The sequence below is a fragment of the Sarcophilus harrisii genome, chromosome 1 (genome assembly GCF_902635505.1).
Source record: "Sarcophilus harrisii chromosome 1, mSarHar1.11, whole genome shotgun sequence".
NCBI lineage: Eukaryota > Metazoa > Chordata > Mammalia > Dasyuromorphia > Dasyuridae > Sarcophilus > Sarcophilus harrisii.
The window spans coordinates 590,418,479-590,434,599 of NC_045426.1; the positions used below are offsets into that span (position 1 = coordinate 590,418,479).

General features: G+C 34.0%; 1 protein-coding gene across 2 annotated transcripts in view; it reads right to left on the bottom strand.

Moving 5' to 3' along the window:
* The window catches only part of ANGPT1 (angiopoietin 1), a 331,085-nt gene extending 316,112 nt beyond the window's left edge, over positions 1-14,973 (bottom strand). Inside the window, exon 1 of one of the 2 annotated variants that reach the window (XM_031947117.1) lies at positions 14,440-14,973. In XM_031947117.1, the coding sequence (XP_031802977.1) occupies positions 14,440-14,736 (297 nt within the window). In that variant the 5' untranslated portion in view covers positions 14,737-14,973. The remainder of the gene's footprint in view (positions 1-14,439) is intronic. The other variant, XM_031947116.1, reaches the window with a different exon arrangement.
* Between the last annotated feature and the right edge of the window lie 1,148 nt (positions 14,974-16,121).

Below are 16,121 nucleotides of genomic sequence, written 5' to 3' on the forward strand. Positions count from 1 at the left end.
CCTATATATCTATAGTGCCTTGACACTAATTTGAGGCTGGTAGATTGCTTGAGTTCAAGAATTCTGAGTAATTGTAGTAGCACTAATGCAGATCAGGTATCAGCATTGAGTTTGATACCAAAGTGGTACTGTCTAAGGAGGTATGAACTGGTTCAGTTCAGAAAAAAAAAAAAAAAAAAGAAAAAAGAAATAGATAAAAACTTTTGAGCCCTCACTTTATGGATCAAGATCTGAATGGCTGCTATACTTATAATCTGAGCTAGATTGGGAGATCTAGTTTCAAACCTAAAATAAAGTAAAACAAATCTCCCTCAAAATGGTAGCTTTTCTCCCTCTTGACCACTACAAAATTTTACATTATCTCTCTAAAATACTCTCTCCTCTCTAAGTTTTCATGTCACCTCTCTCTCCCTGAAAGTTTTTCTATCTGCTGCTTCTTCGTTTTCCTTTTGGTTCTTCATGTATGTCACACACACTACTTTGGGTATCTTGAAACACTTTGTATAGGGTCTTCTCTTTCTCATTATAATATTTCAAGTGGTAATTTGATCCCAATTATGATCTCTATGCAGATCCTGTCCATATTGTCCATATACATGCATATGAGAGTATATATATATATATATATATATATATATATATGTATGTATATGTGTCCATAATATATATGTGTATATTATGTGTATTATAGATATGTATATATACATATTTCCATAATTTTTCAATATCTCTCTTAAGCACCACTTTATTCATCACAGTCTTTTGAATATCTTGAAACAGACATTCTGTATACATCTTAAACTCAATGTATCCAAAAAAGAAATCATTATCTCACCAGCTCCAAACCTTTTCTTTATTAGACTTCCCTACTACCATCCTACCAGTGATCTTCACTTAAAATCTTGGTGTCATACTTGACTCCTTACTCTCCACTCATCTCACATATGGAATCTATTACCAAATCTCCTCACCTCTACTTCTTAATATATTGCATACGTTCCCTTCTCTTCGTTCACACAATACTAGAAACTATACTAGTTCAGGCCTTCTTTGTAATATTCTTCTCTAAAATATAATATTCACTGTGAACATGTTTCTTGGGGGGCTTCTGGGAGCAGCCTTTTTGTTTCAGTCACCTTGAATGCAGTCAGGAGTTAAAAGTCCAACTCCTTTATTGTCTCCTTCCTTGGGCTTGGTTAGCTTTCTTAGAGGCCTCTGTCTCTCCTTGGTTCCAAGAGCTCCTGCTGCTAACCCTTTGCCTCTGCCAGCTTCAGCCTCTAGCTTGCTCCAAATCTCCAGCCAGCACAAAGGTGGAATATGGAATGAATCTGACTCCACCTCCAAGAGTGGACTTGTGTCTTAGTGGGCTTGTCCTTTAGTGGGTTCTTCCTTATATATGCTCTCTTAAAGATGTGAATCTTATGAAACTCTAATAAGTACTAAGTACATCTAGAGAACTGTTAAGCACCCTGCTAAACAACCATTGTCTCTATCAATTCCGCTGACTTAGCACCTTGTAAGAATTCTAACATCCTTAACCATTTTGTGACAATTGAAATAGTGCTCTAATTGGTGTCCCTGTCCCAAATCGCTCCCACTTCAATCCATTCTACCATTGGACAGCCCAGGTCATTTTCCTACAGCAAAAGTGTGACCTTGTCACTCTCTGTTCCACAATTAATAAATTACAAATACTCCTATTACCTCCATGATTAAATATAAGGTAGTCTAGCATCTATATGTCTTCATTAGCCAGCACCATTTTTACTTTTCATTCTTCTTACACTTTACTTCACTCCATGTACACTATATTACAGTCATGTTGATCTTGCAGCTATTCTCCAAATTCAAAATTCCATCTTTTATCTTCTTAATTTTGAATGACTATACCCAATTCCTTCTTTAGATTCTCCTTTTGGTTTCCCTGATTTTTTAAATATTTAGCTCAGATCTGACCTTCTACTGGTCTTTCGCTGTCCCTCAAATTCTTAATATGTTACTTTTTATGATTATCTCCCATCTACTCTGAACATATCTTATAGATGTTTAGTTATTTCAACAATATCTTCCCCATTAAAATCTATTTTCCTTGAGGACAAGGCCTATCTCTTCCTTTTTTTTGTCCAGAGTTTAGCACAATGCCTGGTACATAAACATAATAAAAGAATGAATGTTATTTTGACTTATATGTTAGTTGTTTAAGGTACACTCACCTTTCAAATATGACTAGTAATTACCTTTTCTGGTGACTGTCCTTCAAGGTTATAAAACTGGGATAGAAAAGGTTCGGGAGGAAGATAGCAAGGAAATGAATGCATTGTTTAAAAAAAAAAATCAGAGCTAATATCCCATTCAACCCCATGCTCAGACAAATCAGCAGCAGTGGCAACTAAGGGTAATTTATTTCCTACCAAAGAAGAATTAGACTTAATTTGTCTCTCAGATACTGTGGGGTGTCATGCCACAAAGGGGAAAATACATGTTGTCTCTTTGAAGAATTTGGATTTTGTCATGCCTCTACAAGGTGGATGAAAATCCCCAGGAATTTTGTTTTGTTTCTTTTCCTATGTGGTAACCAAAGAAAAATGATTTAGGGGTTTTGAGGTGAATAGGGGAATGAAGACATTCATTTGAGATTTCTTCATCCCCAACAATAAGCATTGCTATTGTTATTGCATTATTTCTCTCTGTCTCTCTCTGTCTCTGCCTGTCTCTTTCTATCTCTCTGTCTCTCTCTCTCTGTGTGCATCTCTGTGTGTATGTGTGTGTGTCTGTCTTTCTCTGTGTGTGTTTCTCTCTCTCTCTCTCTCTCTCTCTCTTTCTCTCTCTGTCTCTGTCTCTCTATCTCTCCTCTCTCTCTCTCTCTCTCTCTCTCTCTCTCTCTCTCTCTCTCTCTCTCTCTGTTGCTCTCTCCCTTAGTTATCTTTCCTTTAGGCGGGCTCTTGCAGAATGGGAGCAAAGGCTGCATTTGTTCTGAGTCCTATGCCTGACAGGGTCTGGAAGGGCAGTTACCATGTGCTTTCTTTCATTGAGACCACTGTGTTCATGCAGAGAAAAGTAACTGTCATACCCGCCCTGCGAGTAGCTGTTTTCTTGGCTTTTATACAAAAAACCAGAAACATTTCAATTAAAAGGGACAATGATAAATAAAATAGGAAGTGAGAGATAAGATTCCATTGCCTTGAGGGAAAAAAAAAAAGAAATCTATTCTCCTAATTTTTACAGCTATCTGAATGACCCACAAGAGAAAGTGCATGCAAATAATGTTTTAAACAGGAGAATGTGTCTTTGCTTTTCAAATCAGGGTTGCATACACAGATATCCAAGAGGGGGTCGTTAAATAGAACGGAAGATCTTTTGAGTAAGCAGTTTCACCCTGTGTAGAGCAATTGTAAGCCTTTCTTTGTGTTTCAGAATTTTTTTTTGAAAAATAGTCAGACTCAATTAAGCTCTGTGACTTCATGTGATGGTGCCTCTAAAGAGATGCCTCTGAAAGGGGTTGCAGACGTGTGATTCCACGGTCTGTTAACAGGCATGTGGGAGGGGAAGGAGAACACATCTATTCTTCTCCCATCCTAAACACCTCGTAGGGTGTTACACTTAATTTAGCGAGGGAGTCAGTCCTCTCAGAAGATGCTGGGACAACATTTGGAGGAAAGTTTAATTGGTTGGGGTGGGAAAAAAAGAGGATGATGGAAGAGACTAATAGGAAATCAAGCAGACAGAGAAGAAGAGACAGCAGAGGGGAAAGAAGGAAGAGAGAGATAGAAAGAAAAAGAGAGATGAGAGAAGAGAAAGAGGGAGAAAGGAAAAAAAAGATGAGGAATAAGAAGGAAGAAGTAAGGAAGGAGAGTCACAAAGGAAAAAAAAAACAAGCCTTTTCAAGGCACCTACTATGTCTTAGATAATATTCTGTTTTACAAATGTTATACAACTCTCAGACACAGCCATTATTATGATCTGTATTTTACAGTTGAAGAAACTAAGGTAGACAGAGGTTAACTGACTTGCCCAAGAGTACATGGCTAATAGATTTGTGAGGTTAGACTTGAACTCATATCTTCCTTATTTTAGCACTCTTTCCAGTGTATCACCAAACTCTAAAAGAGGGGAACATGGAAGAGAGAGAGGAGCAGGAGGAAGAGGAAGACGAGGAGGAGGAACAAGATATTAAAATGCTAGAAGGAGAACATCAGGAGTTAAGTTCAATGGTCTCTGGAACCTGAAAGGATCTCCTACTCATTGAGGATCTGATGGATTCACTGCATCAGGAGATTAAAGACAAGGATGAATAACAACTGACATAAGCAGTTGTTTAAAAGACATTCTGGAGATACCAAGAGAGAAATGTTTGCTTTGTTTGGTTAGTGAGTTATCTGGCAGACATCAGATCAACCTCAGGCAGGAAAGCAGCAGCAGATACATGACTTCCTAAAACAGTAATGACTAACACAGAAACTTTGCTTCATCATTCACCCGCTTGGGAGAGGAAGATCATAGAATCATAGAATGTTAAAACTGGAAAGGATTTAGGAATTATTTAGTCCAATCCCCTTGTTTTACAGAGAAAGAAATCACCCTTTTCTCCCTTGTTTTTCATCCTTTGCTCCCCCATCACTCCTCCAACCCTTTCCCCAGCATCTTCCTTTATGATAATAAAAGTTATGAAATGTGTGTGTGTGTGTGTGCTTTATATCCTTCTATTTAAACCTATCTGATCTTCAACTTCTTTCTCTACAATGAGGTTAATTATAATTCTCTAACTATACAGAGTTATCAGAAGAAGTGAATGAAATAATGTTTGCCAAACACTTTCCAAATCTTTTTAAAACTATTAAACATCTGTGTGTGTGTCGATAATGTTATTATTAAGAGCATAAGGACAAACTTGGTAATTTGGCAACTCTCAAGGCAATAATAATTCATATTTCTATTCATTAATGTTTCTTCTGTTGAATTTATTATAAAATTATGAATTTTCCAGTTAATTGTAGCAAAGAGAATTGCATATGATTGGATTATGCAGATAACATTCATTTTCTCCAATTCAATTTATCCAACATATACAAATTTTCCCTGAATAAAATTTTAAAAAGTAAAAACCAAAACAGAGTAACTGAAAAGTTGTAAAATTTTCAAGTTTTGATAAAAGCAGGAAGAGGTTATGATTTAGTGGCATATTTATGATAGATAAGCACCATAACTAATTAAAATCCAAACACTTAATGAACACAAAATGAGCTAAGCATATTTTTGGGCAATGTAGAGAAGATGGAAGTATATTTCACATGGATGCTGGCTTGAAGGGAATTCTTGTGAAAGTAAAATTAATACCAACTGGATAAAATATAGGACAAGGTTTAAATGATTAATTGTATAGTAACAAGAAGTAATGTTGGCCTCAAAGTCAAGAAAACAAAATAAGATAAAACTTGGGTTCAAATCCCATGCTTGACACTTATTAACTGTGTGAACACAGACAAATCTTATTGAACTTCAGTTTCTTCATTTGTAAAATGGTGATAACTATGGCACAAACTTCACAAAGTGGTTTATTGTTATGTTTTGTTTTTTAATCCATAAATGAATCATTGAGGTAAAGAACTTTCTAAAGCATTATAGAAATATCATCCACCTATTTTCCTAATCTAATATCAGAGGGATAGATAGATAGAAAGAAAACTATGGATAAAAGATGAATAAGCAAACTTATGGATTTTTTCCAACATTTTCAAGTGAGACTATTTTCTAATATTTCCCATTTATGAAAGTGAGATTGAGTTTTCTGAGGTATGTGTAAGTTGTTATGTGGTAAAGTTGCTTGTGGTCAAACTACCGGTATTATGAGTACATTTGAATTCAAGTGAACTTTGTGAATTTAGTCTCAATACTATTTACTCTATCAGAATCTTTTCAATTGATAATTATATTACACTGCAAAGTTTTAACTTTAAAGTGAAACAATTACATACATAATCTCCTTTGAGTCTTACAATTTTATAAGGTAGAAAATTCAGATATTTTCACCCATATTTTACAAATTAAGAAACTGACATTCAGAAGTTAAGTGTTTTGCCCATAGCAAATAAAATTCCCATAATAGCAAATACGTGTTCAGAGGGAGCATATAACCTTATCTTCTGGATTAAGAGTCCAGCATTTTATCAACTATATTTATCACATAGCCTTGGCAGAAACATCTATGAGCAGTAATTCAGAGGAGAAGGAAGTGATTTATAAAAAGGAAATTATGATTCAAAGGACCTAGGCAGTTTATAAACTAGATAAATTAGGTAATCAGTTCATAAATCCTTAAGTGTAAACAATACTGTCCTATTGAATTTATGCATTTCAGCTAAATTTTACATCTACTAAAAGTTTTCTTGACTGTATCTAAAGTGAGATGCAAATGTAAACTAAAAAATATGTAGCTTTTAAAATTATTGATATATATATATATACACATATTTAACAGAACACTACAACTGATGTATCTTGATTCAATTAACATTAGAAGCTTGCAGCGTCTAAAGAACTAATTTAATCTTCAAGCCAAATCTATATCATCCATTGATAATATAGGATTCTTTAGACAGATGTAATATAATATCACTACCCTAAAATCTCTGTTTTTCCCAATTGATTACTTCCTCATTAGAAATGATGTGATTGCACCAGATTTTCTAAGTAATAATGAAAATAACAATGATGACTTTTAGCTATGGTTTAGACCTGTGATGTCACTAGTTTAGGGAATATCAAAATTGGGGTGGGGAATCCTCTACCAATACAGATGGGCATGTGTGCTTAGAGAGTTTTCTGAGACATAAAGCGGTTAAGTGATGTTTCCCAGTATCAAATAGCCAGTATGTGTTAGAATTGAATGCAAGTATTTCTTACTCTAAGATCACCTCTTCCAATATTATGTCACAATGACTCTTTAATAATGCCTATCATTGTGTGATAAATTACACTTTTCCTTTTCTAAGTCTTTCTTTTATACCTTATCTGATTTTATTTCCACAATGCCATAAAATTGACAAAGTTCATTAAATAGAATGACACAAATGAAAGTCAAAAGAGATTTAATGAATTTTTGATGTCACATGGAATGGAAATCATAAAATAGTGAAAGTCCTGGCACTAAAATGTTCATATTCTGATTCTGCTGCATGTTTTTTTAACATTTGATTCTATAGTATTACTGTAAAAATTTAAGTACCTCTGAAATGTTAAGTTCATTTGAAATGAAATAGTAGAATTACAACCAATAATGAGTTGCATCTGTATGCACAGATGATACTTTCATTTCTGGTTATCACACCAAATATACCACAAAAAACCTACTTCATCAAAGAATCTTTCCAGATTATTCAGGGCAATGAATGGAAAAACAGATGTCTGATACCTAAGATTGACCAAATTCTAGTCCCTCCCACTACCCCCACTGTAAATCTTGAAGTTCAAAAATATGAAAATTAGAATATAATGAACACTTTCAACCAAGATTTATACTTTCCAAGAGTCTTCAACTATAAAATAGTCCTAATCCACTGTGTCTCATTTCTTTTGAATCTCATCTCCTATAAAGCAGAGGCTTCTATCTTTTGTATGTTCTGTATAGAGACCTAAACACCACAGGCCCTCACCCACCCATTCACTTTCTGAAACAGACAGACAGAGAAAGAGAGAGTTCAGAGCTTTCAATCTTCAGTGCAAAAGATAATCTTGTATTGGAACAAAAGGAAAGAATGACTCAGATGGTAATTAGGGTGAGCTTCTAAGCAAAGGACATAACCAGGAAAAGACTGGATTTTCTTGTATTGAAAAGAGACAGCCAAGAGCAAAACAAAGTTTCAAGTACATGTGACATATCAGAGGGATAGATAGAAAACTATGTTTTAAATGGATAAGCAAACTTATGGATTTTTTCCCAACATTTTCAAGTGAGACTATTTTCTAAAGATACATAAATATGATACATAAAAAATATAATAAATATTATTTTTACTTCTTTGGAACTATAGAAAGTAGATGGAAGTTAAGAGACTGACTTTTTGAAAAATTATATGGTTCTCCTCAGGAAAAGAGAAGGGACCACAGTGTGTGCCTGTTTGTTTTTCCTATTCATTGCTCTTATTATTCAGGACTATGTTTGTATTTTGAGTTAATGCTTGAATAGTGGATATGAGTGCTAAATCCTAGCATGCTAAACCTGAATGGGAACAATTGCTTTGAATTTTGAAATTATTGAAGATAATATGGAGGGAGTTGGAAGGACATCATTCCATACACTACCCATGAAGCCTTATAAGAATACTATTTACCCAATTTTGCACATACTTGGGTTCCCTGAGGAACAATATAGTTGCTGATACTTTTCTAGTTACTTTCTTTAAAAACAATCATTAGCTAAAACTAAATCTCTAAGATTTTAAATGTTTTATAGTGAATTATTAATATGAATCAACTATTTGGATTCAAACTATAATTCTTGGGCAATACACCTCTTCAAATGGCTGTTTATACCTCCCCACCATGAGATAATTTTATTAGATTTTATTATCTAAGGAACTTTGAAAATAAGTGCTTTGGTATATATGCTTCACCTTTTAAAATATGACTAGATTTAAATGTCACAAACTCTAAAAAAATTGCAGAAAAAAAATAGGTATTTAGAAATATCATTGAAACATCTTTTCCAGTTAGTAAGCTAAATTGAAGATAAAACAACCTATCTGAGTAGCAAAAGTTACTTGTGTTCTATATGAATTAAGTTAATTAATTGAGAACTGAGATGTTACTTAGTTAGTTATAGTCCAATTTTCTGATTCTTACAGATCAGAACACTAAAGTTCAAAGTTTAAGTAATTTGCCAAAAATAATACAGGTAAATGAGTAGCAAGACCAGGATCTGTATCCAGTTTCTCCAACACCTAATCCAGCACTCTTTCTATATCTTGGTGGCATACTGAATAAAGCACTGGGCTTAGAGTCAGAAGTCTTTAATTTAAATTTCACCTAAGATGCTGACTAGTCTATGATCCTGGGCAAGTAATTTAACCTTAGTCGGCTTCAATTTCCTCTACTGTAACATGGTTTAATAACAGCACTTACCTTGAAAGGCTGTTGTGAAGATCAAATGAAATAAAATTCATAAAGCACTTACCATAATGCATAGCATATAAATAAATGCTTATTCTTTTCCCCTTCCCTGTTCCATACTGTTCAATGGATTTACCTGTCAGAGTTTTTAATTTATCCTCTATATTAATTTGATCTAGATAACCATCACATGTACTGGTTCCATGCATCCAAAGCAAAAATAGCAATGTCAAAGGCCAGTCTAAAGATGAAGTTGGCAGTTGAATCCAGATCCCTAATTCTATTGTGAATGTTGTTTCTATTCATCCAATGGCTTTCCAAAAGCACTTAATAAGTGTTTTATTAATTAAGAGTGTTTGAATGTATTAAATTAAAATGACTTAAAATCCCAGATCATTAGATAACTATAAATCCATCAAATTATTTTTGAGCATTTGGCTAAGGGGAAAGTAGAAATTGCAGTCCCTTATACAGAAAAGGATTAAAATTTTCCCCACAAGGAATTTATAATCTTATTGGGTGCACAAAACATGCACAAAAAGTAGTTGAATAATATTAATTGAATACATTGAATAATATTAGTTGAATAAAATTAACATGGCAGGTATTACTTTCAGATAAAAGATACCAAAAGCATTAGAAATAGATAAAAAAGTATTTAGATTTTTTAAAAAAATATGTATTATTGCATATTAGAATGGGAGCATGCATTTCATTTCTTTAGGTTCAGCACTACAAAGGTGAAATTTCCTCTGTTGAAAGGAAGCAATTATTTTTCACAGGTTGAGTGGCCTATGATATCATAAAGAATATAAAGAGAGATATATAACTCAGAACTCCTGTGAAATATTTTTTGTTTGTTTTATTTTGGTTTTATTAAAGGACCATTTATGACTTTCAGTTTTAAGTGATGATCATCAGTTTGCAAATTAAAAAAATGGAATATACACATTTGGGGCAGTTAAAACCTGTTGACTCCCAAGCAGCAAATAGAAGTTGATTTTTTCTTGGGGGGGAGGGGAGATATCAGATTTAACCCAAATGAAACTTATTGTTAAAGGATTTTGTAAAAAAACAAAAAAACAAAAACAAAAACAAACAAAAAAAACAAAAAACAAAAACAAAAACAAAAAACCTTATTCAATCCTGAATATTCTAGATCAGGAATTCTTAACCTGGAATCAATAAGAGATGGCCATAGAGAGATTTCTGAGGGTCTGTCAACTTGGATGGAAAAATTATATACATATATATCTATATCTATATCTATCTATCTATAGATATAAATATAGATATAGATATGTCTAGTAATCTTAAGGTTCCTTTGTAATTCTCTTTATTTTATTCTTTTGAAAATGTGATTCCTAGAATGACTTTATAGATTTTACCAGATATCAAACGGATCCACAACACACAAAAAAAGGTTAAGAACTCCACTTCTAGAATGAAAAAAATCTTTTTCATTTTGATATTTAAAAAGTAAATAAGAAGAGATTCTTAGATTGTTGAGGCATTTTCAAATCCACAGAAATATATTTTTTGAATTTAATCACAAGATAGCTATAGAGAACTCAGATAGATGCTACTTCAATTTAGTGCCTCATCAGAGAAAGCACAAAGTAGAAAAGACAATATCTGGAATATTTAGTGTTTCCAATTCAAGTCTTAGTAGCCCTCTTTTAACTGCTGCTACTGACAATGACTATGGTTAGAACCCCCTATTAGAACATAAAACCTAGATTCTCTTTACAGAAGAGTCATTCACCTTGTGTGTGACCTTATGCAATCTTGTTCACCCTTCTGTCTCAGGTTGGTTGTTTCCATTTTTTTTTCCATTGTGTCAAATGCAGGTAATTCTACTATGTACCTTATAACAGTGTAGAAAGAAGACTTAGTGTGGCAAGGTGGTTACTTCTTGAAGAAATATCAAGAAGCAAACATATTAATGCCCATAGCAATCCTACTTAGATTTTAAATTGGCTCAACTGATAACCCTTCCCTTCCTTCAGTCCATCTTTTCTATACATAAAGTAGGAAAACTGGTGTGGATGTAAACAAAATATGATGATCCATAAAAATGAATATCAATAATAATAATGGTTCATTCTCTTAAAATAGTGTGTTTTTACAATATTGGAAAGCCTATTACTGAAGAATATAATGTGAATTACTGGAATCAAGTGATGACAGCTTGCACATTCATACAACCAAATACTAATATAACTCAGAAATGAATTCTATAGCCAAATATTTTATGATGTTGCATACCTAGAAAGCTTTATAAGAAGCCATATCATGTAAAAAATGACCTTTTGTTTTTGTCACCATCTTTCATTTATACCTCAATTGATTATATCATTTTAATTACTTTGCTAAACAACTTAAGTAGTTGAAATTAAAACGGAGTTGCAGCCTTCACTAAAACATATGTAAGAAGAAAGAATACAACTTTTTTCTACAACTGTGGTGATTTTAATTTATGATAACATAAAATAATATTCATTCATCCAAAAATTGCCATTTGCAATTGCCAATTTTACTGATAGTTATGGACTTGGGACAACATGCACCTTCAAATTCATTGATATCCATTCACTTTTGATGTTAAAATAGAATTAATATGAATTAAATATCAGTAATAATGATGATCATACTACATCTTATAAAAACATTTCCACTTGAATTATTATCACAAAAGTATCACATGAAATGTAATAACTTTAAATGACGATTTTATAATGATAAACTTTAAATGAAGAAAAGACCGTTTTAAAGGAAATTTTCTAGTTCCTTGGAAAATGCTGAGGTTAAACATTTTTTTTCTTATGAGGTTCTAGTGGATCCATTTAGATGATTGCTTGATTCTCCATTCAATTAAGTTAATACTAAAAAGAAATATGTAAATTTCATCCCAGAATACTCAAGAAAAACTGCTAGAGTCAGCATGGGAATATTTTAAATAAATATCCAGTTTGATTTAAATGTGTTAAAGATGAATGCACTCAAATGTTTTATTTTTATTTTTAATAAATTCAAATTTAAAAGACAAGATTCATATGCATCATTCCTCAAAATTTTACCTAATATTTGGAAAATATGGTAACAATGAAGACATGATAAATTATTAAATAGAATGAATTTAATGTCATTTGAATTAGTATTATATAAAAAGTTCACATGTTAATGCTTAGACTGTCCATATATTTAAATTACAGGATACTATGATGAAAAACAGTTTTCCTATTTCAAAAGAACAGAAAACAAAACACATTTTTTGAAAAGAAACATTTGCTGAATTTGAATCTTCAGCCCGTGGTCTACTAGTAGTTACCCTTCCTTTTATTAACTGCACAGGCCCCAAAATATAACTTACTATGTTTATATCAACACATCCAACACTATTTGTAGCCCGCCTATAGTTCAAATATCACAAACAAAAAAATAAACTTTTTTTTAAGAACATGTAACAAAATATATTTTTTGCAGTAGCCAATTCTAATAGAAAAATATGTAGAGGGTAATATACAAAGTCAAACTCATTTACCTACTTTGATTCTTGAACTCCCTCTTGAACCAGGAGACAAATAAATAGAGAAGAATCACCACTGATTCTCTATTCAGGCTGTGTGCGCAATTTTGCTTGGTATGTAATATGAGCATTATTGATGAATAGTTTAAGTAATCACTATCTTTGTTCATGAATCTTTTTACCTCTGGACTGATGATTTGCACTTCTAAGTACAAGAACTAGTTACAATTCCAGACTTTAAAATCCTAAGTCTCCTACTTTAAGCTTTTTTTTTTTTAAACATGCAAAGAAAAGTAATAGTGATCTTAGTTCAGTCTCTAGTGGACAAAAGAAGAACAACAAATCTCAAAGGCACAATGGGAAAGGCAGTTTACTCAATAAGTGTGACCACACACACACACACACACACACTAACATTTTGTCTTTTCTATCACTTTTCTGTTCAAACTTTTTGAAATGTTAACTTGGAATCATGACCTGAGAAATTTGCTTGCATTCTGATCTCTGTTTTCTAAGTGATGACATAACTACTGTGATGTGGAATGCCCATGATTCAGGAACACAATCTCCTGACAGTTAAAATTTTTTATTGAAACCCTGGAGATAGTGATATATCCAGTGATATAGAAAACTATAACATAAGATATAGGTATTGAAGTCATTCTGTTTGCAGAGGTATCTTTAGTTAAGATCTTCAAGTAGCCAGCCTTCTATTTCTAGAACTAGTTTCTACTAGAATAATTTCACATCTGCGCCAACAGAGATTTAGGGTTAGGTTGTTCTCCAAATCTCTGTAATCTTCCTCATTACAAATATACCTAGCAGTTGTGGGGGCAGAGGGGAGGGAGGAGGGAAGGAAGGGGAAGGAGGAGAAGGGAGTAGAGTATTATTACTCCAGGACTGAAAAACTAATAGACACTACATTCCATCCTCTGCAGGTGCACTGCAGTTAACAACCAATAGCTTCTCTACTTTCCATTCAAGATAGGAACAGTTAACCCACTCTTAAAGGGTTCTACCTTAAAACCTCTGCTCCTACTGTTTCCTCAAACCTAGAATTATTATAGAATATAAATGGTTATATTACCTTCAGAATTATTTTTAGAAATTAGATATTTGCAATTTTCACTATTTCAATATCCATTTAGTACATTTTATAAACATTCTTACTTTATATTTATTTAGTCAAAAGTCAAAAGTTAATTTATGACACTTTTCCTTGCAGGTACTTAAAGAGAACTGATATAAAGAATTTTTTTCAAGCTTCCCCCTCAAAAGAAAAAAAGGTTGTAGTCATTCCCACCTCTCCCAAATTTAAAAAAAAAAAAAAAAACAAAAAAAAAACAACTTCTTAGGAGTTATTGCTTTTCAATTTAGGTGCTGACAGAACATGGAGGCATACTCTAGTGACATACATTCCGAAGTCCTAAATGAGAAGCAGATTTCCAAACTTGTGCCATCATTGACAGCTATGAGGGGTCCCCAACACACCTGAGCTAAAATCTCTGCAAATTTTCCAACTCCGAGATCTGTAACAACCCCTCACCCCTTTCCTTGGCCAGCCAGGCAGGCTGGAACAGTCTGGTTCCCTTGCTAAGGAAGTCCCACATAGAAAGCTGCTCTGCAGTTACTTGTGCGACTGTCTTTCCCCAAGCAACATGTAAGCAAATGTTCCCTTCCCACGCAACTTCCTACCCCCCCCCCTCCCCGGTTCTTCCCCGCCACACTGGGCAAACTAATTTATCTGCAGGGTAAGCGTGGATAAAGGACTGGGGTACAATGAGAAACTGAAAGCAAGCACTTACTTTTTGCAACCACTGAGTATAGTTTTCCATCACATGTTCCAGATGTTGCAGTTTCTGGGAAGAGAAATCCGGTTCCATGAGAGGAGCATCTCTCTGCAGCGCGTTTGTGTTGTACTGATCTGTGGTGCTCTCCCGGCAGTTGGTGTCCTGTTCAGGCAGAATGAAGGTGTAGGAGCACTGTCCGTGCTGAATCCGATTGTATCTTCGCCCGCTGCTGTCGGGGCTTCGCCTTTGATTACTGCACCCTATATGAGTTAGAATAGCAGCCAGGAAAGCAAAGGAAAGGAAAACTGTCATGGTATCAGCACCTTTCTGGTCTGCCTCTGTACAACTTTTTTTTTTTTTTTTTTTAACCTATTCCCCTGTCACTTTTTCCTTCGTCCTTTAATCAGTAAGTTTTTTATTGCACGTTAAAAAAAAAAAAAGTTTTTGGTTGTTTTTGGTTGTTTTTTTTTGTTTGTTTTTTAAGTCAGCCCTAGAAGAAGAGTCCTAGAAAACGATTCATTTGGTAGCTTTAGCTAAAAAAAAAAAAAAAAAAAAAAAAAAATTAAAATTAAAATTAAAATTAAAAAAAAAAAACTTTAAAAAATTTATTTCACTGGAATGATAGTTCCCTTCCTTAAAAGTTGAGATATTTATTGCATAGTAGCGGAGATTTATTGTTTCCTTTCTGTGTAACAGTTCGGCACGCAGTCTGTTATAGTCAGCAGCATGTACACATCCTAGCCCCTTGTCTCTACCCTATCTGCAGCCGAACTGCTATTTTCCCTCCGACCTCAGTGAGTTTTATTAAGGTTCCGCTTTCCAGCCAAGCTGGAAGCAGGCAGCCTTTCACAAGATGACTTGACAGGAATGCCTGAGTGTGCCCCTATGCTAAGGACTGCCGACAGCTTAGTGCCGGAGGGATCGTCTTACAAATTGGCTGGATGCGCATGACCTCAATCATGTATAGCTGCCCGCCCAGCCCCTCCTGCTCGAAAAACAGCGCTGAGCCTTTCAGGGATTCGCGTAGAATCGAAGCGTACAGCAGTCCACCTTAATACACTTTGGCTGTTCCAGCCTCGACCTATTAAAACCTATCCTTCTAGCAATATTTTGTAAGTTTCAGTTAAATATTGGGAACTGTGAAAGAAAATTTCTTCCATACTATACAGCTTATGCTTGAGGAATACTTACTTTGGGGCAATGTTTATTAAATTTGTTTATGTTTGTTAGCTTAAGCAAAGATGTTTTAAATCCTTTTTAAAAGATTGATCTTTTGAATGTATTAAACTTTCAGATGCCAAAGAAAATTGGGCAGGAGGGACTTTGGGAAACCAAATATAATAAGTTAAATGATGCTCCACCTTGTTCCTTAATCCCAAAAATGCATATTAAATAGGATAAGTCCTTTGTGGGGTTTTGTGGAGGTTTGGTGGGGGGGCAGGGAAGTAGAGGTGGCTTTCTTAAGAAATGCCTAGTCAGAAGGCAGCTCTCTTTGTTCTGTTGTGTACATAAATGAAGCAACTTCCTTGCAAGAACAATGTGGTAACAATTTAGAAGAGTGTCCTAAGAATTATTAATTCCTGTGGTATGTCCTAATCATGTATATCACAAAGAACTCATTGGGGGTTGCTATGGTTCTTCTTAGCTCTACTATGCAAGTTACACATAAATCCTCATTATGATTGCCAGAGATCTTA